We start from the raw sequence: 25,611 nt of genomic DNA on the forward strand, positions 1-25,611 counted from the left end.
ACTTCTTAGAGAAATGAGAATGAACACTCCTTCAATTTTCACATTAGTTTGCTATGAAGTTACTTAGCAGAGATGTTACTGTAGTTGTGAAATACTGGCAAAAAATTAATGTTCAGTGGTCCTCAGAGGTGTAGTATAAAACTTTCATGAATATTGGTTTTCTTAAGAATTTTTAGGGGGGGGTTGTTTTAGTTTTTGTTAAGCTTTTACTTCATTACCTTTTCAAATTTATATTTAGAAATTACAGTAAACTCACGAATACAAGCCACACTGAGTATAAACCACATCTCTGGGTGTTGGCAAATATTCCGTTTTTTGTCCATAAATAAACCGCACCTGAATATAAACCACTCTGTCGTTCACAGCGAGGACCTGCGTGCAACAAAGTTGCCAAATAGTAACAGAACCGCGGCAGGGCGGGGTTTACTGGCTCAACTAAGGCTGTGCAGGCTCGGCCCGCTATGGGCTGCTGACGGGGCCAGGTAGCCCAGCTCGGTGGTGCTGCTCGGCGCTGGCTGCCGCCTCTGGGTTTGCTCACCCCGGCCCCGCTCCCACTGCGGCGCCGGCCGGGCGCGGAGAGAGCGCCCCGCTCACGCCATGGCGCCGGCCAGGCAGGGAGCACCCCCTGCTCCCGCCACAGCGGCGGAGGGTGGGGGCAGAGCCCCCCCCCTCCTCCCCGAGCTGCAGCAATGGTGGCACGGGGCCCCCCCCTCCTCCCCGAGCCGTGGCAATGGCAGCGCAGGGCCCCCCGTCTCTGCCCCGGGCTGCGGCAGAGGAGGGGAGGAGAGAGCTCTCCCTCCTCTCTCCCCGCCCCCCCGTGCTGCCTGCAGGGAGCCAGGCTCCACCCACAGTGCAACAGAGTAACACTTTGTAACAATCGCGAAATGCCAGCTTTTACTGGCAGGTGCTTGGCTCCGCGCCCTGACTGGCACGTCTGGGGTTGTAAATGTCAGAAAATTATTCACATATTAGCCGACACCAAGTATTAGCCGCACTTCCGGGTTTCCACCAAAATTTTTGTCAAATTGCTGCGGCTTGTATTCGTGAAATTACTGTATGCTATTAGCTAAGTGAGTTTTTAAAAGCCTCTGTAAGGCTGAATTGAAAGATTTGAAGTGTTTTTCAGGTAAAAAAAGAGTTTACATACTCATATTGTTTCAGAAAATTAACTTTGTTGCTGAAAGCTATAAACGCATTGTGTCCAAGACCACCCAGAGCACATTGTTCTGGTCTAGTGAAAGCAAAGACACCAGCTTTCTGTCCATTCTGGAATGGCTACAGTTTGTAATCATTTTTGTAACATGCGTCCTGCTTCTGTGACCCAGTTTGTTTCTCATTTGTGTTGTAATCCTCAGCCTTTTCCTTTCCAATGATTCTTAACGCATGAGCGTCAGGACTTTGTTAGGTGTTGAAAATTGTTTTCTTTCAATGTAACAAGAAAATGTTTCAGTAAGTATTTTTAAACAGGAAAATATTTTGATTGTTTGCTGGATAATTTTGTCCTATGGAGGGAAAAGTAGCTGAAAATTTTAACCTTTAGACAGACTAGGAAACGATAATTCTGTCGTCTAGCTGGGTGTCCAGTGTTGTTCAAAGTGCTACAAGATACCCTGCCTAGTCTTCAGTTTTTATGGCTCTCCTGTAGGCTCTGTACCTTCAGAGTCTGCCAGATCCATGCAGATTTTTTTCATGCTTAAGGGAGCTTAAAATAGCACTAAAGGCTTACACTTCAGCATTTGAAATACTCCCCTGCTTCTGCAGGGCTATCAGAGTCATCACTAGTTTCTATCAGTCCATTCACAGTAGCACAAGCTTTTATCACACAACTGTTTATAAGTTGCAGTTTATCTTAGAAGGAGTCTTTGCTGTACTTGAAAGGAAACTATTACTTACAGAGTGGAGGATCTGGTCCCTTTATTCTTTATTTCTTGAACTTGTTTTGGCTTAATAAGGCAAACTTGTCAAACTTCACTTGTACCTTCTAAAGCCTCTCTCCAACCAGACTACAAATTATGTTGGTTGCACTTTACTGTCTCAAGTGTTTTTATGATGTGAGGTTGTGCCTTTTTTTTAAGAGCACTGACAGTTCTTCTTTTCAAACTTTACTGACAAACCTGAATCGTATTGAAGGATTTCTTGTTGAGAAGATGAAGACTTCTACTGGCATGTGACTGTTAACAAGTGTAATTGGTTGAGGTCTGCTCTTCTGTCAGAAACTTCTCACAGCTAAACTACTGAGTAATGACAGGTCTTTTCTGGTGTTCTGAAACTCATCTAAAAAGCATGTGGAAGGATTTAGGTAGGCATGTTCACATTCAGCATCAAAATTTCCAATCTGTTTTGCATAACTCATAAAAGCTTTAAGTAGCAAACCATTCTGAAGATTATCCACCATTTTCCCTATTCAAATAAACTGTTCTTCATACAGCAGGTGAATAGTGATCATGATGGGCTAAAGTAGTTTTTTGATATTGTAGTCAGGTTCACCAAATAGTGACTAGTACCAAAATTCTTCTTACCTTCAAAATCTAGCTTATGCAAAACTCACTTGAGGACAGTTTTTGGAAGTATTAGAAAGGTTTTTGGAAGATAGTGAAAATTTTGTTTGCCAAAATTTTACTACAGGCATCAAAAAAAGCTGTGACTATATTTCCATGTGAAACTGAGGAGAGAAACTTCAAATAATTTATACCTAACCAAGGAATACAAATACTTGAATAGTTTTTTTCAACATAAGATGGAATTAAGGCTGCCAAAGTGGGGAAATACTGTGTATTCATGCTTTGGATATCATTGAAGCTTTGTTTTAACTCAGTACGTGGGTGTGTGAAGCTCTGTTTGGAGGTAATTATAGTATTTATATAATGTATTTAATCCTAAATGGAAGTCACATTCTCAACTTCTATGCCATTTTAAATGTAACTTCTAGGAAAATCTCAGTTAAATGTTAGCTCATTTACTTAGCGACTTTAAAAACAGATTAATGGAATTTGCTATCTGTCAGTTTCTTCATTTAAGGTGTTAATACTTTATGAAGATGTCCCTGAATTGTATATCTGGAATAACGTAAAAAAGAACTATGCATGTTTCATCCACACTAAAATACTCACTTCTTTGCTGTGAATAAATCACAGTAGATGGGGAATGCACAGAGTCTATTTGCGAAATGTAGTCTGGAATACTGTGGTCTCAGTTTTTTAATCATTTTATTCTCGCAGAGTTCTGAACTTTAGTCATTTTGCAATTTAGAAAAGCTATTAACTGCACAATTAAATCATGTGGTACTAGAAGCTGTTAAATGTATTTAATGTGGTTTAGCTAACAACTGCCACTCTTCTGTTCTCCCTTTATCACCTACTGCTTTTTAAAATCCAGTAGTTCTAGTGATCCTATGACTACAGAGTGAGACAGATCATTTTACTAATCCTAGTGAAAATAAAACGTCTTTTCAAAAAAGCCAACTTGCTTGTGCCTGCCCCCCTGAAGCTGGTTCTGTGCCACTTCAGAAGAGAATTTCTGCTTATCCCAGTCTCTTTCTTAGGACAGACTTCAGTGCATGTACTGCAAGGTTTATCTGGGAACAGAGCAACAATTCAGCTAGGTGTCTTAAGGTGAGGTTTTGGCTTGGTGGTGTGAACTTTTACTGGTAATTTATTGTGTCTCAGTTCAGTTTCAGGTTTTCTACCTAGACTTGAAATGAATGAAGAGAATCCTAGAACTGTGTTCTATCTGGAAATAAGCTAGGCAGTGATAGCAGAAATTGTAGGAATAACCTAGTGCATGCCAAAACAGCCTTGCTTACTCAGGTAAATGCAAACTTCTGAGCTAGTTGGAAGAGGAAGATGAAATGTTGAAGAGGCAGATGAAATGTTCTACGGGCAGGTGAAAGAAGTCTCACAGTCGATAGTCTTCATTCACAAGTTACCAGATGCCTGCTGAAGATACAATCAGTGGAGAGGAACCAGTCCAGGAGATTCCTGGAATGTGTGGATGATAATGCCCAGACACAGCTGGTCAGGATGTCAACAAGGGAGGGCACCCTACTGGACTTGTTGTTTGTGAACAGAGAAGGACTGGCAGGTGATGTGATATGATGGTTGGAGGCTCTCTGGGCCACTGTGATCACAAGATGGCAGAGCTTTTCATTGTTGGAGAGGCAAAAAGGTGCGCCAGTAAAATTGTGGGGAGAAATAGAGTATTAAGGATGAGGAAAAGACTGAGGTGCCTTTTCTGAAGCAAAGAAGGCAGTAGTTGTAAAACCAATTGTTCTTAAGGTACCCAGCCTCTGATCTGTAAGATGGAGAGGAGGAGGAGAATGAAGCCCCCATGATCCAAGGGGAATTAGTGTGCTACACCGCTTACACATGCCAAGTCTCTGGGACACATAGCATCCTAGTACCCAAGGGTACTGAAGGGGCCAGAGCCTGAGCCACTTCACATCATTTAGCAACAGTCCTGGTTAACCATGAAGATTCCAGTTAATTGGTGATTGGCAAATATGACACCTGTCTGCACAGAGGAGGGGGTTTAAGGGAGGATCTGGGGAACTGTCAGACTGGTCAGCTTGACCTCAGTGCTGAGCAAGGTTACGGAGCAGCTCCTCCTGCATTGCTGGTATGTGGCACATGCAGGACAGCCTGAGGACTAGGCCTAGCCAGTGTGGGTTTGTGAAAGGCAGGTCCTACTTGACAAACTTAACCTCCTAGAATGGTAGGGTAGCCCATTTAGTCATTGAGGGAGGGGCTGTGAGTATTGTCTAACTGGACTTGGTGAAGCCTTTGAAAATGTTTTCCACTGCATTATCGTGGAGAAACTGGCCACTTGTGTCTTGGATGCACGTATGCTTCACTGGTTAAAAGCGTTGCTGGATGGCCAGGCCTGGGAAGGAGTGGTGGTGTATGGGGTTACATCCAGGTGGTGGCTGTCCATACATGCTGTTCCCCAGGGCTCAGTACTGGTGCCAGTCCTGTTTAATACCTTCACTGATGACCTGGACAAGGGAATTCAGTGCAGCCTCAGTCAGTTTGCAGGTGACACCAAACTGGGTGGGTTATTGATCTGCTGGAGGAAGGCTCTGCAGAGGGATCTGGGCAGGGTGGATCATGGCCCAAGGCCAGGGGTGTGAGGTTCAACAAGGCCCAGTGCTGGGTCCTGCCCTTGGGTCACAACAACCGCAGGCAGTGCCACAGGCTGGGACAGAGTGGCTGGAAAGGACCTGGGAGCGCTGGTGACAACAGCTGAACATGAGCCAGGGTGTGCCCAAGTGGCCAAGAAGGCCAATGGCATCCTGGACCAGAGGAGATTTAGGTTGGATATTGGAAAGAATTTTTTCAGTGAGGGTTTTCAAGCACTGGAATGGGCTACCTGGGGAAGGGGTAGAGTCAGCAGCCCTAGAGATATTTAAAGGACTTGTAGACATGGCATTTCAGGACATGGTTTAGTGGTGAACTTGGCAGTGCTGATTAACAATTGGACTATATGAGCTGATAGGTCTTTTCTGACATAAATAACACTATGATTCTAAACTTAAGAGTTGTATCTCTTTGGCATTGAATATAGTCAGTAGGTCAGTAGTCAGTTGAGGCTTAAGGGATTTTGAGTGAATGTTTTTGCATTGTTTGGTAACTGTTCTCCATGTGTGGGATGATTAATAGAATTTGAAATAACAATTCTTATACACCAAGGACCTGCAGGTTTTTAACCTAATCTTCTGACTCTTTTACACAGTACTTTGCTTTCCTATCCATCACAGTGCACAAATCTTGCAGCATTACATGTCCTCTTTGTTTTAGTAGGTCCTTGTGACTACAAATTCTAAATACTTAGGGATTCATCGACTTGATTTTCATGAATTTCAGTTCATTAAAATAATTTCCCTGGGTATTGTCATCACCCTTTGTCTGGAATTTCCTACCAGATCTTAGCAGATCTGAGAAAAGAGGAGTATTCTAAAATTGCAATAAAATACATGATCATGAGAAGATCATATTAATATGCTTCTGCTGTTGGGGTATGAAGAAGGACCTTAATCAGATTTAGAACAGAAGTGTTTTCATAAGAGGCATGTGCTACTTTTTGTTGGAACTCTGCTGCTCCAAGTATGCTCCATGCAAACAATTCTTAAAAAAAAAAGGAAGTGAGAAATGTCAGAGTTCAGGCTGTTTCTTTGTAACAGTTATTAATGAGTTAAATACTGTTTCAAATTCAATATTCCTGTTGAATTCAATAGTACTGATCTGCATGTCTGTTAGCAGTCAAGGCAAGGATATTGAAGACTGAATCAATGAAGATTGAATTATCCTCCTCCTGTTAGAGGAAGCTTCTTCAGTGCAGGTTGTGATGCACTGGGATTGGGAAATTTCCTTTCTCATTGTCTGTCCTGTAGGCAAGGGAGGAATTCAGTTACCAGTGGACTTGATATAGCATTCTGAGTTTTTAGTTTAGAATGTGACCACCACAAAGAATTATTGGAAGAGAAGTAAGGAAATTAAAATACTTCAGTTGCTATTGCATTAAATATCTATGAGTTTACTAGGCATCATGTAAAACACTGAGAGCAAAATTGGCATCAAGTAATGAAACTTCCCCTCATATGTCTTCCTTTTAAAAAAAATCCTTTCAAATTGTAATGAAAACCAGAAAAAAAAAAACAATTTTAATTTATTTTGTCACTTATTTCCTCCCTCCCCCCATCCTCTTACCTCTGTTAAAGACATTTTATGGATTCTTTCACTACACCTGACTTTTGATCAAGGCATGCAACCTTGCCAAGTTTTCTGAAGACCTATGTCTTATTTTAATTTCTAGTTATTTTCCAGAAGTGTCAATTGTGGATCATAGGCTTTAGGTCCAAAAAAGGCCAATATACATACCTAAAATAGCTTGTTGAATAATAGTAAAGATATTTGATTTGTCAGTGCAACTTCCTCCTAAGGAAATTTTATATATACTCTTAATCTGTTTTTCATGTCAGTACATCTACTGTTGTGAGCAAATGGGTAGAAAAAACCAAAAGCTATTTTTAAAAAACATACATAAATCTTGCATGAAACTGTGGTGTTGTATGTTAGTTCATTAATGGATAAAACCTTTTGCTTCAAATATTCTATGTATATCCTTGTCATTTTGTCTTTTGATAGGTTGATGAAGTGGTGGATGAATACAATGAAAACAATTTCTATGAATCTGATGAAGAACAGAAAGAGAAGGGTCAGAAATTGAAAACCACCTATACTATGGACCCGGATCACAGGCTTCTGTTACGAAATACAAAGCCACTGCTTCAAAGCCGAAATGCTGCTGTATGACAAGTTCCCTTTTGATTAAAATGTTAAACTACAAATATCTGTTTTTAGAAACTTTAGAAGATTGAAAAGTAAAATCTACACCTCTTTAAAACTGGTGAAAACACACTTTAGTAACTCTAGGAGAAGTTTGATGGATCTATTTTGAATTTAATATAGCTTGTAAGTGAAACACCTAAACTGATTGTGATATGTGCTCGAAATAACGCAGACAAACAATATACTAGGAAAAAGTATGAGAGCATTTGAATCCAGCTTACATAGATGACTCTACCAAAGGTAGCTCTTAATGCTAAAACTCTCAGCAGTTAGGATGGCATAAACTGGTACAATTTATTGTCACAGTTTAATGGAAAAGATCTACAAAGAAAATTATGTCAGTTAATTAATTTGTTCTTTCTTTTGAGTTTCACATTTTAAAAGTAGACAATTATACACCACATTTCAAGAGTTCTTGCCTTGACAGGTTCCAGGATAGATATGACATTATGAGTTTGGTTTGCTAGATAATTTCCATTAGATTTTAAAATATAGTTAACTTTTTAGAACTGGAAAAAGGCATGCTCATGGTGTATCATTGTGTTGTTAATCAGATCACAGAATGTTACTTCTAACCTCACCTTGTCCTGTGCATCAAGACTAGATATCTTTTGAGAAAAGTCTTCCAGTGATAATGAATATTCATAGCACTGCAAAAACAGTGACCATGATTAAGTCACCTTGCCATGTATTCTTAAGATGCTAAACAGATCAGGTTATAGTTGAAATATATTTTGAGAGTCTAACTCAATATCTGACTCTTCTCTAAATCATCTATGATCTGGCAACCAGGCAGACTTTGGAAACAAATTGATTAAATTTTTACAACTTTCTGCTAAAAATCACTGTTCAGTGTTTTTGATATGTCTTAATTTCATGCAAAGAACAAATATGTTTGATATGTTTGCCGTCCCACTTCACGAAAAGGCTGAGTTAGTTATTGCCCTCATTCTAGAAATAATTTTCTTTATTAAATATTGTATTGATTCTCATATTTTTGATCTTTAACTTTCTGATATTAAAGTTAACTGAGATGCTAAAGTGCACGTTGCAAAGTGTTATCAAAATTATGCTATTTTTAATTGCTATTACAGTGATACTCATACTATTCACAGAATTTACCTGTGATTAATTTAATTAATGGCCTTCTGTATGACCTTATATTTTTGTCAGCAGTAAAAGATACTTGTGGTATATTGCTAAAGATCTTAAAGTTATTTCCTAGCTTTAGATGTTTTTAATCACTTTTTATTGTTAAATAATAATTTCAATTTTGTTGATAATAGGATTTAACGTACCAAGTGAAGTGTTACCATGAGGGCTTTACTTGGAGTCTCTATGATTTTTTTTGTTTGAAACAGAGAGTTGGTTATGACACTATTGTAGGAAAGGTTGTGACATGACACTTACTAGCATAAACATCATATTTTGTCTTTTATTTATGACAAAGTTTGAGAAGAAAGAAAACGGGTGTTAAGTTGCTTATGTCTCAGTCTTCTGAATTTTGTTAGCCTGGATATTGGTATACAACTGTGTACCATTTGCTTTCTGTTGGATTTGGTACTTCAAAATGTTCCAGCAAAGGCAGCTGTTGTTTTATAAATTGCACAATAGAATAATGGAATGAAAGATTTTGGGTGGAAACTAAATAAAAGGTGATATTGAACCTGTCATAAAGGAAAAGCACATTAGCAAAACTTGTAAAGAATATTTCTTCATTACTTTGTACAGCTGATGTTAGCAATACTGATTTATCAAGGATGATATCACTATGTTTGTCATTTAAATTATCTAGTGCTTTTTCTCCTTGTCCCTATTTCTATGATCTTCTATTTATTATAGCATACAGTAAGTACTGGGAGGAAGTAAAGGTACTTAATTAGTGAAAATATATTTATTCCAATGTTTTTCCTCAGTCTGCTCATTTCAAAGTGAGTTTCCTCATTTCAAAGGCCGCAGGTATGCACTTAGCTTTCTGAAGAAGAGTGAGCTGGTGGTCTTGCAGGTCTGAAACAAATGTGGTAGATATGAATGATGATTAGAAGTTAACATGCTACCCTGAATGTTCTTCCTTTAGGTGGTAATGGCAGTTGCACAGCTGTACTGGCATTTGGCACCAAAATCTGAAGCTGGTATTGTTTCTAAGTCATTAGTGCGTTTACTCCGTAGTAACAGGTAGGTCAAGTCCATACTTTACATCACAGTGTGTACTTTTTTGTGCATATTTGTTTAGACATAGTTATAAGAATGTAACTTACACAATTCATTTAATTTTGAAATTGTCCTGTGATACTCACTTTCACTCAACAAATGAGGATCACTAAAAGTAATTCCATCATTTTTGATATCCCATCCAAGAATCATTGATTATTGTGTTTCATTCCTATGATTTTTGTTCTGACAAGAATCATGGCTGCCTAGTTAGTATTTAAATAGATTCAGTACTAAGTGGTTTGCGTAATATCTTCATTTTTTAAAAATTACTGGAAATTTAGTTCTGTTGACTTCCTTACTGCCTTGCTAAGCACTAAAGAAGTCTTCTGATATATATTTTATGTTCCTGCACTGTAACACAAATCCCAAAATGGATGAGTTTAGAAGATATCTCTGGATATCAGATAACAGAATCTTCTGTTTGGAGTTCGTCATCTTTGATAGTATTTTGTCTGCTTTTCTGTGAAAGGTCTTATCAGCCACATTTCATAAGATTGTTAGTGCTATTTTTTAATTTGTATTTAATAGTTTTTGCATAGTGTGCCCATATTTACTGCACAAAAATGTTTTTCTTCCCTGTTCAGTTCTTAGATTTTGAACTTCCACGTATTTGTGTAAAAAGCCTTGAAGGGTTTTGAAACAATATTAATTGTTTTCAGAATGACTTTTAACTAAAAATGGTATTTTTGGCTAGAACTTCACTGTGAAAATAATTTACTTTTTAAATCAGTTATGTCAAACAGACACAAAAGTTCATAAAAAACTCTCACTTTTGTTGTGTCTGGCAAGATTACTCATCTGAGATATACCTTAACTTTCGTAAGCCCTGCCATCAAAGGCCTGTTTCTCTGTAAAAGTTCTGCAGCTCAGTAGCTCTATTGTTTAAAAGTTGGTAAAGAAGTAAGGTGAGTAAAAGGTAGAGTATTCATGCTTTATTTCAGATAAGAATGAATCACTATTATTTTTGTGTTTGGGTTTATAGTACAGTATGCTTCCCATTCTCTTTATGCAAAAATGAGTTAAGTGACTAAAGCAATTGGCAGGTAGTGTATAAACTTGTACTCACAGGTTGAAAGGATTATTTGCATATGGTTTTTTGCTTGTTTATACTCAGGTTTCATTAGAAGAAAAATCTTTTAAAAAAAATTCTTTCCTGTATCTCAGCTAGTACCTTAAATGGCACTAGTCTTCTGATTTTTCTGTCTTGAATGGCTTTTCTGTTCTCTTGTTGCCATTCTGGGCAAATCATTTTTGCTTTTAGAGACACTTTGAAATAAGCTTTTGCTGTTTGCCCTTGAAGTGATTTGCTTGTGGCCTTTAAATTAATGTCAACTAAGCTGTAATCTAGTTAGGGTGAGAGTGCCCGAAAGAGCATCTCATAGCAATTTCCAGTCTTGTTTCATTATGTGTAGCTGACTATTGCCATGCACCTATGTAAGAATTACATAAAGTAAGTTTAAAAGATCTTAAGTGTTCTCTATTATCACTTTTCTTTGTAAGCATCAGCTGTAATTACCTTAGGGCTATTAGACAGTTTTGAGTAAGAGGGGATAATGAGTATGATGATTTCTCTATTACGATGAGATTTGCAGCATCCAAGGATTTGAGCACTCATGGTTCAGAAAAATTGTGTGTAAATTATTACTTAGTTTTTAAGCAATTGGTGACACAAAATATGCACTTTAAAAGCTTCAGACTAGTACCCAGATTTTTTTTTGCTTGCTCGTGTAGAAGCTTTTAAACTCATATATTAATGATGAGAATGCCCTCTCCAAACATGTTTAATGTTTTTTGTAGAATATTGCATAAATCTATTGTCTCTTGCACAATCTATTATGTAAAAGTGTTAGTTTTTTATAGATGTGTACGTCTGCCAATGTATACCCTTGAGTCACAGGAGATTCTGTCCCTTTTTGAGAATTTTTAGAAAAACTCTTAAGACAAATAAGTCATAGCAATTCTTGCTGATTGTGCAATGTTTAACTGTTCTTGTAGTTAATGTCGTTATTTCAACACTGCAGATGGAGCCTGTATGTTTTTGTTCTCAGCTATGTCATCCTGAAATATTTATTTCAAGAAGGTGGATAAAATGTATGGCTTTTTAAAGCTGTTTCCATTATATTAAAATGATTAATGTAATTCTGGTTTGAATAAATACCCAAGGCCTACAAAAGGCATCATTGTACTGGTGAGTATTTTTGCATATTGGAGTTTTAAAAATGAGAGCCTGGTTTCATCATGTGTCTCTCTTCCTGTGAAACAAATGATGAAATTAGCGGTTGGCAATAAGCTTTGCCTTCTATGTTTGTGCCAAAACAAGTGGGTAACTAACCTGGTGTTCAAATAGAATTGGACTTTCTTTTGCCACGTTGAATTATTCTATGTATCAGTAATTTTATGGTATGACTCTTGTTTTTCTTTTCACACTCTAGGGAGGTGCAGTATATTGTCCTGCAAAATATTGCCACTATGTCAATTCAGAGAAAGGTATACCCTATTTAGAATTTTTAAAATCACACTGTACATGAAACACAGGAGAGTTACTTAAATATGTTCTGATTTTCAGGGCATGTTTGAACCTTATATGAAGAGTTTCTATGTTAGATCAACTGATCCAACTATGATCAAAACACTCAAGGTGAGTTTATTAAAGGCAAATTTTTCTATGTACTGCTGGACTAATCAGTTTGCAACAGAAAGGTAAAATATTTTTCATTATATGACGCAGGTAATTCTGTGCTGTTTCTTTAGCTCGCTTAGAAGTACCGAGGCCTTTAGTTAAGTGCACAAGGGGCCTTCAGGCTTGTCAGGCTATCTGAAAGTTCCTGTTACTGAGTTGCAGCTGGAAGTGGCTGTATTTTCCACTACAGCTTTTCAGTGATAGCATTATAATATTTTTTCATCCAGGCATTCTAACATTGAGAGTTTGACTATTTCATGAGAAGAAAAGAGTCTTTAATACTGTTAGCTTCAAAAGAGTCTATCCCCCTGTACAAAATGGGACAGTGTTTGAGTCCCAAATTTTCTTTGAAGTCGTATTTGACAGGAGAAGTACTTTAGGCTTTCCTCAAGGCCATATTTCAATGCATGTTTTCAGCTGTTGTCTTGTTGTTTTCTCTGTACGTATTTTTTAACAAATGTGAAATCCTTGACAAAACAATGGCTAAAAAAGTGTCTACTCTTATGTGCCTTTTCTCTTGTTTTGCTTTAGATTGTTATAGGCACTCATGTTCAGGAGTGGGAGGTAGTTTTCTGAAAGAAATGTTATTTTTTCCTTATCTTTGTGTTACATGTATATTGTACTTACATTATATATGCAAGAGTAGTGTATGTACAAGATAGCTATGCCAAAACTATCATGTTTATATATGTACAAACTAAATATGTTTTTCTATTTTATACCAACAATAAGACATAAGTAAATTTGAGGCAGTTCGAAGTAAAAAAATATTCTCTGCATTTCAGGAATATTGTGAGGAATTCCTTACTGTTATCCAAGAATAGTCAGTCCAAAAATAATAGAAAGTTAATATATTCAAATTCTCATATTAATTGATAATATATTGGAGAAGAGGTGGAGAAGTAGAAACTGTGTTTTTTTCTATCGCTGTCTCATTTGCTTCATGATGGCTGAAAAATTTAGAAGATCCTAAACTTTTACGATTACATTACATTTTTAGAAGACCCTTGAATATTTTTTTCTCCCTCTTCTACCTCTGTAGTTCAAGCCTACCTGTTTCAAAATAGGATGATGAGACCCATGGCAGCAATTAATATGTTAGGAGCACCCTGGAATATATCTCTCATACTGTTTGGATTTCTGGTTTTTTGTTTTCCAACATTAAGTTTACTCTTTTGATCAGTGGTTAGCATTGAGCATGTATTTTCACAGTAACCTATTTTAATCAAAAATTCTCAGTTATAATTTGTTGTCATCATCTCAGAGTCTGTCATTTTCTGAACAGTTAAGGTTTTTTCCCAATTGTGCGCATTACTTTGCAGACATGTGTTGATTTGTTTTTCTGTTTTATTAGTCAGTTTTCTACTATCTGGAGCTCTTATATAGCTTTTCTTAGTCAACCTTTGTCTTCATTTCCCTGAAATGCATTAGTTGAAAACTTTGTTGCCTGTCTTCTCTTTACTTTCATAGTTCATCTGTGGAAAAGGCCAGTGAAGATATTTGTGATATTCCACTGATAGCCACCCTGTACTATAAAATAATCTCCTTGCTCTTTCCTGTTTCTCTTTTTCATTCATCCTCTCACCTTCTATGCTGTTCTAGATATGTATCTCTAAGAGCCTTTAGTGATACGTCTTACGAAATTGTTTTGAGGTACAGGTGGACTGTATCATTTGAGAATCCTTATCTGGATGCCTCTAAGTCAAAAAATACCAACATATTTCTGAGGCATGACTTCCCTTTGGAGAGACAGGGTTGTGATTTCAGTTTATTTAATTCAAAGTTAAAACAGCCTGAAAGCATTGCATCTTAACAATATATGCCAAGTGTTCTGTACGATCCTTCTGTTCAACAGGAACAAAGAGGAGGGCTTCCGGGGTCTGATGTTTTTGATGTTAAATAAGATCTGAGGAATCTCATAGATGCAAATGTTTCTTTACTGAGTTTAAAAGTTTTATTGCAGTCCATCTGGATATTATGGGCAATTTATTTCTCCCCTGATGCGGTTGTGACTTCTATTATTTCTTCCTACACTGGCATGTGGTTTTTATATGCTAAAGCCTGTTGTATAACATTGGAAAGCTGACAGAAGTATTTCAAGCCCATTTGATATGCAATGAAACACTAAAGCTCAGGCTCATAAAAAATGCGTCACTGAACCCTAGATTCCTGCTTTGTAAACTTTGCAAGTGCTTGCAAGGAAAATAAGCCTCCTGAGTGCAGTGGTGCTACCAGTTTTTACTGATATCTGGTTTACTCTGTTGAATTCTGAGTGGTAGTTTTAAAATATATTTTATAGACAATGAAGGTATAGTGTACATGTCATACTGTTTATAATATTTTATATTAAGTTTTGACAACATGTCTGGGTATTTTTTCTTGTAGCTTGAAATCTTGACAAATTTAGCAAATGAAGCGAACATATCAACTCTGCTTCGAGAATTTCAGGTTTGTGCAAAAGTGTATTCTTTTTATATTTATGATCTCTTTTTCTATTGTTGGATGTTTCTCCTAGGCTTAAATTTTTCAAGTGTAAGTGTTCTCGAGGATGACATGTTCCAAAAACGGAAATTAAACCATCTCATACTGTAATGGATAAGGGAGCTATTTGTACATGGAAAAGAGTTCAAATATTTACTTCTCACTCTCCTTCCAGCTACCAAAAAAAAAAAAAAAGAAAAAGAAACGATGAGAAAAACTCAATCATTCCATAATCTTAAACATGTATTCCAGCAACTTGACTGACACTGCAAATCACTATGTGATAAGGGTCTTACTTTTAACAGTATTTGACCGTTCGCATTGGTTGCCAGACCTCATTTCCATAAGTCGTTTTATGAAATAGTTTTTATTGTCTCCAGTATCTTTATGTATCAGCAAGATCTTCTGTCTGTATTGTGAAACAGTGTCTGTCCTTTTTTCTTTTCTCTTTGCTTGTGACATCTATTTGCATTGCTTCAGTTCTCTGACTGGATTTCTGTGAAAGGTACTGGTTCTCAGGCAGGTAGGTTTTTCATAGTTTCACAGATGCTCCTAGTTAAATGAACTGAAACCTCTGAAGAGAGAGCTCATCAACTCCTCCAACCTTGCACACAAACTAATGGCTACTTTTGGGTAATTGCCCCCTGCCCCAAGCTTTCTTGAAATCAGAGGTTTGCATGGCTATGGGTGACCAAAGCATGCAAGAAAATGTCTTCTAAAAGTGACAGTGAGGTGAAAAATTATAGCTTCTAATATGCAGTGCAGCTTTCTAAGTTTAATTTATACAGTAAGTCTACCTCGTGAGAATAATATGGTAAGTCTTTGGTTGACAAGAGTTAACATATTGACTAACAAAAATCCTGTTTCTTTAGACTTATGTGAAAAGCCAAGATAAGCAGTTTGCTGCAGCTACGATTCAGGCTATAGGCAGATGCGCAACTAACATCACCGAAGTGACTGACACATGCCTTAACGGCCTCGTCTGTTTGCTGTCCAACAGGGATGGTAAGCTAAAGTTGTCTTTGTTTTCTGGGTAGCTGATGACATGAAATGTTTTCTTAGAAAGAACCACACAAAGCTTCAGATCACATCAAGAAGCGAGAGTTGACTTCTGTAAGAATTTCGCTGACATGATTGGATAAAAATCCCACACTTCCAAAGGCCGTGTTATTCACTGAGTAGTTATTTTCTCTTCTGTTAGAGAAATTAATTCGTTGTGGCCCTCAATTACATGTTTACCTACCTTTTTTTAAAACACTGTGATTATTAAAGTGTGCTGTTTTGATTATAGGTAGCAATAGTTAGTTACAATTCAAGTTGCATCAAAGCAGTTAGCCTGTAGAGGGTGCTGAAAGCTTGGGAGTTTTTTTTTGTAGTGCATCAGTGCCTAACTGAAAACACGTATTAAATAGTTTTAGGGAATTTGGCTTGATTTTGTAGTCTAGGCTACTATTATTTTTGGAGAGCAAAACAAAGTTTCAAATCACTAAGGAACACAACAAGGAGCAGATAAAGTCAAATTGAGTATAGCAGCATGGTAACTCAATACCTAATAATATTGTATATTCTTACTAGTTACCAATGAATATGGCAGATTCTTATTTCATAAGAAGTCAGTAATGTGAGTTAATAAATAATGTCAGGAAGGAGAAAAAGCATAATTTTGGAGTGTCCTGGAGTAGTTCAAACAGTTCAAAGAACTTAGGTGATACTGCTCTCGGCTTTGAAAAGCAGCATTAATGCCTCTCTATATCTCCTGGATATTTTCTCGTGGTAATCCTGAGAAGGCCTATATTAGGGACATCATTTTGGCAGCATGTATTTGGCCAGTGACCCACTAATGCACACAGATCCTTCTCTCATTTATTTTATGAACTGAGTTGTCATTCTCGACCACCTCATGTTGTATCAGTATTTCTTGAGTAGCCTCAGTGTATAGCTTTGTATTTTAAATATATGACTTTCATTTCTTAGTGCTGTAGATCTTATTTCTGTTTAAACCTTTCTGATTATCAACTGCATTTAAAATATCTTCACAACAACCATGTCTGTACAGTGCACGTTCTTGTATGATATTCAGCAACAACCATAATAAAAATACAAGCTTCAAAGGTTGTTCTTGATTTTGCCTTATTCTTCTAGGAATCTTCCTCTGAGTAGGCTTCCTTCAGCATGTGCAAATCTCCATATTTTTTCTGTTTTAAGAGAAATAATGAAACTGTCACTTCAGGATATAGATTTTGTTACTTAACAACCCCTTCTGTTTTCTTGCTTTGTTTTTGTTTTGCTAAAAAAGAACCAATATTAAGTGGAAAAAGTTTTTTTCTTTTATTATAGATTGTCAATTTAATATTTTTTCAGAGTGATTCAATATTAATATATGTATATATTTATATACACACATATATGTATATACATGTATACAAAGGTCTGTCTCAACAAGATTAGTTTTCATGTCTGTTTCTAAGTAGTTGTCTAGCAAATAAAATTATCTTCTTGTGCTTACTGTTCTGAAAGGCTGCAAAGGATATATTGAGGATCTTTTAAACCTGGCAGCTGGCAAATTGCTTCACCATAGCTGCAGTGTCTTTATTCCTTCTTTCAAGGAATGAATAGAATGGCATAATTTACATGGTACCTTTCCCCAGGTGGCAGGAAATTACTGATAGTCACAGCTTACTGAATGTAAGAGTTTCAGCATGGTAAGGGAATAAAAAAGCGATTTAACAAAGTGTAGGAGAATAGCTTTAAGAGTCTTGGTTAATCTTGCTTTTCCCCAACTTTTACTGTTAAAGTATGCAAGCAATCTGTTTGCACTGCTGCTTCTTTTGTGGTCATTGGAAGCCTGGAAGTAGTCCTGCTGCTTTGTGTAGCATGGAGCGCAAGGGGGTAGATCCAGCAGGTTCTGAGGTGTGTGGCAGCAGAGTCAACTGTGCTTTCTCTGTACCATTTTCTTATTATGAAGAATTCATCTGAGTGCAGAATGGAGGCACTCGTACTAATTCTACAAAAGTAAAACAGAATCCTGAAGAACAAACTTGTGGGAAAAGTGTCTTCTGCTTCCATGTGCTTATTCTGTAACTGTAGATACAGCCCAACACTCAGGATATCTTGGCTGTGGCACAAAAGCTTTACAGTTAACGTTTCTGCAATTTGGGTGATGAGAGACAGAGCATTGTTCCAGAAACAAGGCTCTGGGGATGTCAAGAGCTACTTTTGAAATTTTCTTTGCATGCTTTTAAGTGACTTAAAGGCAGATTTTCCTTACTCAGGAAAGCTGTGGTATGTGGGGGAAAAATCCATCAACATTTGAATACAGAAGCACAACAGAAACTAGAAATTTCAGTGATGAGACACTTTAGTGTTTGATTATCACAAGCTAAACTTGACTGATTCCTGAAGAGACTTGTTTTCGTGAAGCCATGGTGAGGGCTGAGAATTATTTTTCTTCCTCATCTGCTGAAGAAGGAAGGACAAAAAGAAAAGTTATTTTCATTCTCTACTATGTATTTGGTGTTTGGCTGATGCATTTCCTTTAAGCAATTGTATTGATAGCTTCAAGTGACTCCTAGGCCCCACTGTTACATAGAAGTCATTTTAGATGTGAGACACAGATGAGATTGTAGAAAGTCTCTTGTCTGACTGTACAGCATATAGAAATCCTGCAGGTTTTTCTTAGATGGATGACTTCCATTTTCTGTTGAAAGTTGCAGATTGAAGGAAAGCACAACTGTAGAATGGATAGCTAAAACATTTTTTGCCCTACAAATCTATGTGAAACTGCAAGTCATAAAATTACTGGAACTGTTAATACATCCGGTAGCTAGTACATATCTCTTTTAATTACTATCAGAATGACATAAAATAAAAGCAACTTGTAGCATCCAGTTTATGTGTATAAATAGGGTTTCTGAGATTTGTTATTTATGTTATAAGGATGGAAAAGTTAACAAGGTAAAAGCTTAAACTTTGACTAGTTCTGAAAAGCAGAAAGTTAGGTCTGTCTGGGTAATTAGCTGTAGTGATTGCATTTTAGCATTTTATTTAACAAATAGTATTGTTAGTAACCCTAATAACAGAATGGTTTGGGTTAGAAGAGACCTTTAAATTCTGTGTAGTCCAACCTGGCTGCCATGGGCAGGGACACGTTGCATAGACCAAGGGGCCCAGAACTCCATCTATGCTGACTTTGAATGCTTTTGGGGAACAAAAATGGCATCCTGTCCAAAAACAGTTGATTCACTTTTGCTGCTTTCAGAAAGAGTGATTATACAAACTGTATACTGTGGATGAATTAGTCTTCACTTGCATGTTTTAGTTGCTGCAAGGGTGCTTTAATGTAAGTGAAAGAAAATTTGATGTAACATTAAAGATTTCAAATGTTGTATTTCAGGATTCACCTTTTGAGTGTTTTCTGGTAATATACTCCATGCTGAGATGATTTTATGAGATTCTGTTATAATGCAGCCAAATTCCCAATTATGGAAAAAGTCCTTAATTTGGTTCTACAATTTATTGCATGTTGATTTTGATCTGCTGCATTGTTGATTTATTTGCATACATCATTGTTTGACAAAATGGAACATGTATGACTGTATGACTGAGGATATTTTAAGTTATTGAGACATTGTCAGGCTGCAGGGTCTTCAGAGATTGTCTTTCTTAGTCAATTCCACATCACTTCAAAATTATTAGAAGAAACAAAGATTTTTACTATGATATGAAAATTGAAAGTGATACCTAATGTAGTCTTCTTTATTGATAAAGGCATTCCTGGTAAGATTTTCTGTGATTGTCAGTCTTTAATAATTTAATTTACTTTTTATAATCCTTTAGATAGTATTTATACTGTTACAAAATTTTTGTGTTTATTTATCACTGTCTTGTATGCACTTCCTCTTTGATAATTCTAGAGGGAGTTACATTGTAAAATTTTCTTACTGCACATTCAGAACACCAGTTTTATCTTCCCTTCTAGTATTTTGCTGGAGCTTGTTATGGTTTTGAACCTAAGTGTTTCGCTTTTAATTCCTGCTCATTTTATATATCCTATGTGTTCACAAAGCAAACCTAATGAAGTATGAGGTTTGGTAACTATGCCAGTCCTTATTCTGATACAAAATGCATTTTGATTTTGTTTCTACTTTTTTTCCCAGTATCTAGACTTGTATGAAAAAACCATACTAGTTTACAATTGTTTGCAATTGTAATTTACAATTTGTTTACAATTCTGGTTTATTTTCTTTAAATTTACTCCCACAGAGCTAGCATTAAAGTAGTTCCTATGGTGACATCATGTCTAATGCAGTTGATATTACCACAGTCAGTTTTACATTGACAACAGTTGTTTTTGATAATGACTTCATGTCTACTCATTTTTTTGGTTCAGTTTTATTTTTCTTAACTCTTCAGTGTATCTCTAAATATTGAATGACGAAAGTTGCCATTCTGATGTTCCCCACTATAAATATTCCGGATTCTAATTTTCAAGTTTCAAGAATTGGCTTCCTATTTTAATATCTGGCGAAATACAGTGTAAATTAAATTGATCTGAAAGATTGTGCAAGACCTTGAGATGTTAACCTTGCTTCAAGAAATTAGTCTAGAAAAATGACAGATGTCATGTCAAATAAAAGATGACACAAAAAGCTACAAGCTAAAATCTAAGCATTTCAGAGGCATATGGCATAATGATATGCTCAGAGCTCTTGGAAAGCCTTTCTCCATAAAGAAGTTTGTTTTCTCAAAAGAGAAAACCACACAAAAACCTCACAACCCCCAAAATTTAGACATTTCTTCCCCAAAATGTTCTATTGAAACTTCAGCATGCTTGATTGCTGAATGAATGGTCTATGTATCGGACAGAAATGCAGGAATACCTCTGTTTAACAAATGGTGATAAGGCTGCTTCATCTTTCCTTAGCTGAGTTTACTCTTGTACATAAGCTTACCTCTGTGGTGTCTTTTCAGCTTCAAAAAGTGTACATTTCATACAAGTTGATTGGGCTGTGAATGTTACCTCTTGCAATAGTTAAACACTTCAGTGCATGACTTTGGCATGAATCTTGCAACAGCTTGCTATTTAGAAGCGTCATTTGAATGTACTAGAGATTAGGCTACAGACCTGGGAGAGGCTCTTTAGATGCAGAAACATTCTTTGCATTTAGAAAAAAATGCAAAGGAGACGTTTAGATATTTCTCTAGCGTATGAATGAGCTGTTACTTTTAATGCAAGCATTTTCATTCTCATTGCAGACTGCAAATTGCTTTTGAATATGCATAATTTTATTGGAAATCAGATCTTTTTTTTTTAGACTGTTTCTCAGTTTTATAGGAGAAATACAAATTGCAGCTTCACTGAAAATAGTTTCATGCAAGTATGTACTATGTTGGTATTTTTGCATTTAGAATGTTTATGTCTCCTTTTTGTTGGTTGTAACTTGATTCAAGAAGCTAGTTATATTACTTAGTAGAATGGTTTACCTCTTTCTTACCAAATTAATATAATTCAGTTCTGCAAAGTGTATTTGGAAAGCTTTTACATCTTTTACAGTCAATTATTTATGGCTTTTTCTTCTGCATAAATGCTTTTAAAATTAATAATTTGTTTTGTCTAAAACAGAAATTGTAGTTGCTGAAAGTGTTGTTGTCATTAAGAAACTGCTGCAAACCCAGCCAGCACACCATGGTGAAATTATTAAGCATATGGCCAAACTCCTGGATAACATTACAGTGAGTATTTGTTCACACTCTCTTATTTGCCTTGTCAACTGATAATGAGAATTTTATCTTCTTTGAATTTGTGCTGTAAATGGAAGTAGATATATTAGAGAAATTTTAAAAAAAAAATTATTTTTGACTTAAATTTAATTTTTCATTATCTTAATGGAAAGGAAATAGCTGTCAGATGGCTCCAATTTGTGCCTTAGGTCTGGGAAGCTATTTTTAAAGAGATCCCTGAAAATGTTGAGTGGTAGTCCTGTTACTCCAGGTTGAATCGCAGGTTTAGAATGTGGAGTGGGTAAACTGAAATGAAAACAAACAATTAACTTAAGGATTATTACCCAATTGTCTTTGTGATCTGGAGTAGAGTTTGAAAGTTTATTTTAAACGTTTTTCCCCTAATTACCAAACCTTTCCATGATATCAGACATGCTGCTATGAGTGTGTTGCAGTCTCTTGAAGCTTTTTATCTTCTAGATATTTGAGGTTCTGTGATATTTAAAATTAAAATTTGAATTATTCCCTATTATCTGTCTTTAGATTTAATTGACCTTTAGGTATGCAAATATTTAGTTTCCAAATTCTCCTCACAGGCCCAGTAATTGATAAAATATTTAGTAATCTGTTGTAAATTAGAGTATAGGGATGACATCCAGTAGCTAACTATTATATCCTAAACCGAAGGTGTCAGATTTTGATCTGTCAACAGGTTTTTTTCTGTAGAGAAATAAATAGAACTGTTATATTTCATGAAATTGCACATTTTTTGATAATGGAGCAGTTTCTAAATCAGTGAACGTTCATTTCTCCATAGTTGAATTCAGCAAGGTTTGGAGTATTAAGAGAAAAGAAAAGCATGGTAGTCTTGGTTCATGCTTACTGAAAGATTAAATAAATCTTTGGCTGCTAAGAGCTGATGATCACTTTGCAACTGATATAAAGAAAATTAATTCTACTGACTTACTCGTACCAAAAGATACTGTTACTTATTACGCATCAAAATAAGTACAGTTAATTTCACGATTATAAACCACACCTGAGTATAAGCCACACTTCCAGGTGTCAGCAACTTTTCATTCTTTGTCCATATATAAGCCGCACCTGATTATAAGCCGCACTCTCGTTCTCAGCAAGGACCCGTGTGCGAACAAAGTAATGAATTAGTAACAGAATCGCAGGATTGCGGGGTTTACTGGCTTGGCTCGGGGCCGGGCGGGCTCAGCCCGCTGGGGGCTGCCAACGCGGCCAGGCGGCCCAGCTCAACACTGCCGCTCGGTGGGGCCGCTCGGGGCCTGCTGCCACTGCCAGGCTTGCTCACCCCGGCCCGGCGGTGTCCTGTGGTGGCGGTGGGAGCCTGCCGGCACGCGCAGTGGCAGGCAGAGATGGAGCCCGCCCGCACCTGCAGCGGCAGGTGGGGACTGAGCCCCCTGCCTCCTCCCCCCGGGCCACGGGGCCAGCAGGAGGGAGCCCCCCGCATCCCCCCACCACTGCCGTCACAGAGCCCGCCTCCACCCGCCACGCAACAGAGTAACAATTTGTAACAATTGTGAAATCCTGGGTTTTACTGGCAGGTGCTCGGCTTGGCACCTCAGCGTGCACTTCCGTGTTGGGAAATTTCAGAACTTTTTTCATATATTAGCCGCTCCTGAGTGTAAACCGCATTTTTGGGTTGGGATCAAAATTTTAGTCAAAATGGTGCAGCTTATAATCGTGAAATTACCGTAATTCTTCATGTATAATAATCACCTATATTTTCAGAACATTTGTGCAATATTTTGATGAATTATTACAATCTCAAAATTTATGTTCTGGCACTTAAACAAATGAGTTTGACATCTAATTTTCACATACTCAGCAAGAGAAAATTGGTACTTTTCTAAATAGTGTGTTTAAAACTTAATAGAGTTTTGTAGCTGTTTTATACAATTAATACTTTCAAGTAAATACTCTTAGTTTTGTGGAAAAGAAAATCCTTTTTTAAGTCAAATAAAGGGGATGCAGAGAAGACATGCTGTACTTACGCTGCTTTAACATTCTGAGGTTTTCCCGTATGAGGTTGTACAGAATATCAGAAAATGTTAAGCAGTGGGAGAACAGTCTGTGGGATAGAACAGTCATTGGAATAAAGTAAAAATCCAAATCTCGTTGTGAATCATGTCTTTTATTCCTGAACCTACAAACAACTGTACGTTCTCCAAGGTAATTGTTTTACATCTTGTATGTCATTTTTTACTGACAACTTCAAGATACATACCTTCCTTTGTATGGTCTAGAATTTGGTTAATAGAATACATTTTGAAGAAGCTCATATTTATAACTTGAATGCTGTATCATTTTTCTGACTGGCCCTACTATCCCTGAAAACTAATGTATTCCTTCACAGAATGATTTGGGTTAGGAGGGACTTGTAAATATCATCTAGTCCAAACCCTCAACCTTTACTTCTGTAAGGGAGAAGTGTGTACATTTCAGAATGAGTATTTAATTACTGGGGATGTTAGTTTGAGATGTCAATACTTAATATAGTATTACTGGAGATCCTGACATCTGCACTTAACGTTAAACACTGATCTTACTATGCCAGAAGTGGTTGTGAGTTCACCTAACGTAAATGCCTTGGGTTTTGTCTGCTATAAGACAGAGACAGAGCAGGGATTCCTGACCATTATTATGCTGACAAACAATATCCATACTTACATATATACACACATGTGTACATACTTTGCATAGGGCTTTTTGGTATTTTGGTCGTTGTTTTTCTTTTCTTGGCCTTCTTCTGTTGTTGTAAATTATTAGGATTGAAACACAGAAGACCTACCCTATAGCCCTCTACAGGAGTATATGACTGTTTTTAAAGGACTCTTGCGTTTGGATGTAGGAATGTAGAAAAGCAGCCAAATGTGAGCTTGAATGGACTTGAAATGAAAGGGTGGGGTAATGTGAACAAAGAAATTCTTTGTTGCTTTTTAGAGTTGAAATTAATTTAGTACTATGTATTACACAGATGAAAACATGAAGAGGAAGTTCTTAATAGAATTTAATACTGTTAAATCAAAAAGCCTTTAAGAAAAACAAACTTTTTGATTGTTCTGTCATGATTTAGTTTAAGTCAATGGTAAACAACCACTAAAATAAGCAAAATTGGTGTAAGTTCAGTGGAATCAATTTTTGGGTTTGTACCTGATTTTTTTCTCATTGATGTTGTTACATATTTCAGTTGTGGTACCCTGAGTTGTGATTGGCAATGTTGAGGTGCCTAAAAATCTTTCACAGCAATGTTTATTTCAGGTCATTTACTTAACTGAAATTTACTTGTTCTTTTTTTCATCTTCTTCATCCACAGAAGCCATTTAGAAAGGGGCAGGGTATAGAATACTTAGAAGATAACAGTTTTGCCTTGTAGAATAAATAAAAAAACTAAATAAGAAGAAGCTAAATATTGACCATATATTAAAAAATAGTATGACCAATGATGAGAAATATTAGGAAGTTCACTTAAAAAATACTGAACTCCTGTAGATCACTGACTCTAAATTATGATGAAGACTAAGTCTGTTTCAGTTTATCCTTTGACTGAGCATTTCTTACATTTCTGAAAATAGTGGTTATTTTTATTCCTTTGCTGTTGTGTGTTTTCATTTGTACCTTAAACTTTTATCCAGGTGTGCATAGGGAAAGATCTATGAGATCTATTTCGTGTGTGATACTTGCTGAGGACTTAGACCTGTGCATGGTACAGCTTGATCTAGCTGTGTTCCAGCTCCTTTCCTCATACCCTTCAAAAGCTGTTATGGAGAAATACATGTCTGATGGTGTCCTGAAGATATTAAACAAGAGAAAATTGGATCTCTTTAAACTTCCGTTTTTGAAAATCATAAAAACATTTCCCTTTAGCTGTCAATGAATTAATAACATTGTCATGCTTTACAATTGATTGATTTGCTAAGCTGTGGGCCAGAGATTGTAGTAGTGCTCATTTGTGTTAGTTATGCACTCTGAGGAAGGCTTAATTAGTTTTGTGTATACAGGTTTTAGAGTGACAGAAGTTTTAAAAATATACCTATGGGAAAGAGCCATTTAAAGAAGGATAAATTCAAAACCCGTCTTAGGAGTTTCATCTCCAGCAGCAACAAAATCTGATGCTTTAGGGAAAGGGTTTTAAAGATAAGA

General features: G+C 36.7%; 1 protein-coding gene across 5 annotated transcripts in view; it reads left to right on the top strand.

Moving 5' to 3' along the window:
• AP3B1 (adaptor related protein complex 3 subunit beta 1) overlaps positions 1-25,611 on the top strand; it is a 158,384-nt gene that overhangs the window by 48,795 nt on the left and 83,978 nt on the right. For all 5 annotated transcript variants that reach the window (XM_033085715.1, XM_033085717.1, XM_033085713.1 and 2 more), the window contains 7 exons: positions 7,140-7,301; positions 9,421-9,518; positions 11,990-12,044; positions 12,124-12,195; positions 14,623-14,685; positions 15,591-15,723; positions 21,341-21,450. In XM_033085715.1, the coding sequence (XP_032941606.1) occupies positions 7,140-7,301; positions 9,421-9,518; positions 11,990-12,044; positions 12,124-12,195; positions 14,623-14,685; positions 15,591-15,723; positions 21,341-21,450 (693 nt within the window). The remainder of the gene's footprint in view (positions 1-7,139; positions 7,302-9,420; positions 9,519-11,989; positions 12,045-12,123; positions 12,196-14,622; positions 14,686-15,590; positions 15,724-21,340; positions 21,451-25,611) is intronic.

This window comes from Catharus ustulatus, chromosome Z (genome assembly GCF_009819885.2).
Source record: "Catharus ustulatus isolate bCatUst1 chromosome Z, bCatUst1.pri.v2, whole genome shotgun sequence".
Lineage (NCBI taxonomy): Eukaryota > Metazoa > Chordata > Aves > Passeriformes > Turdidae > Catharus > Catharus ustulatus.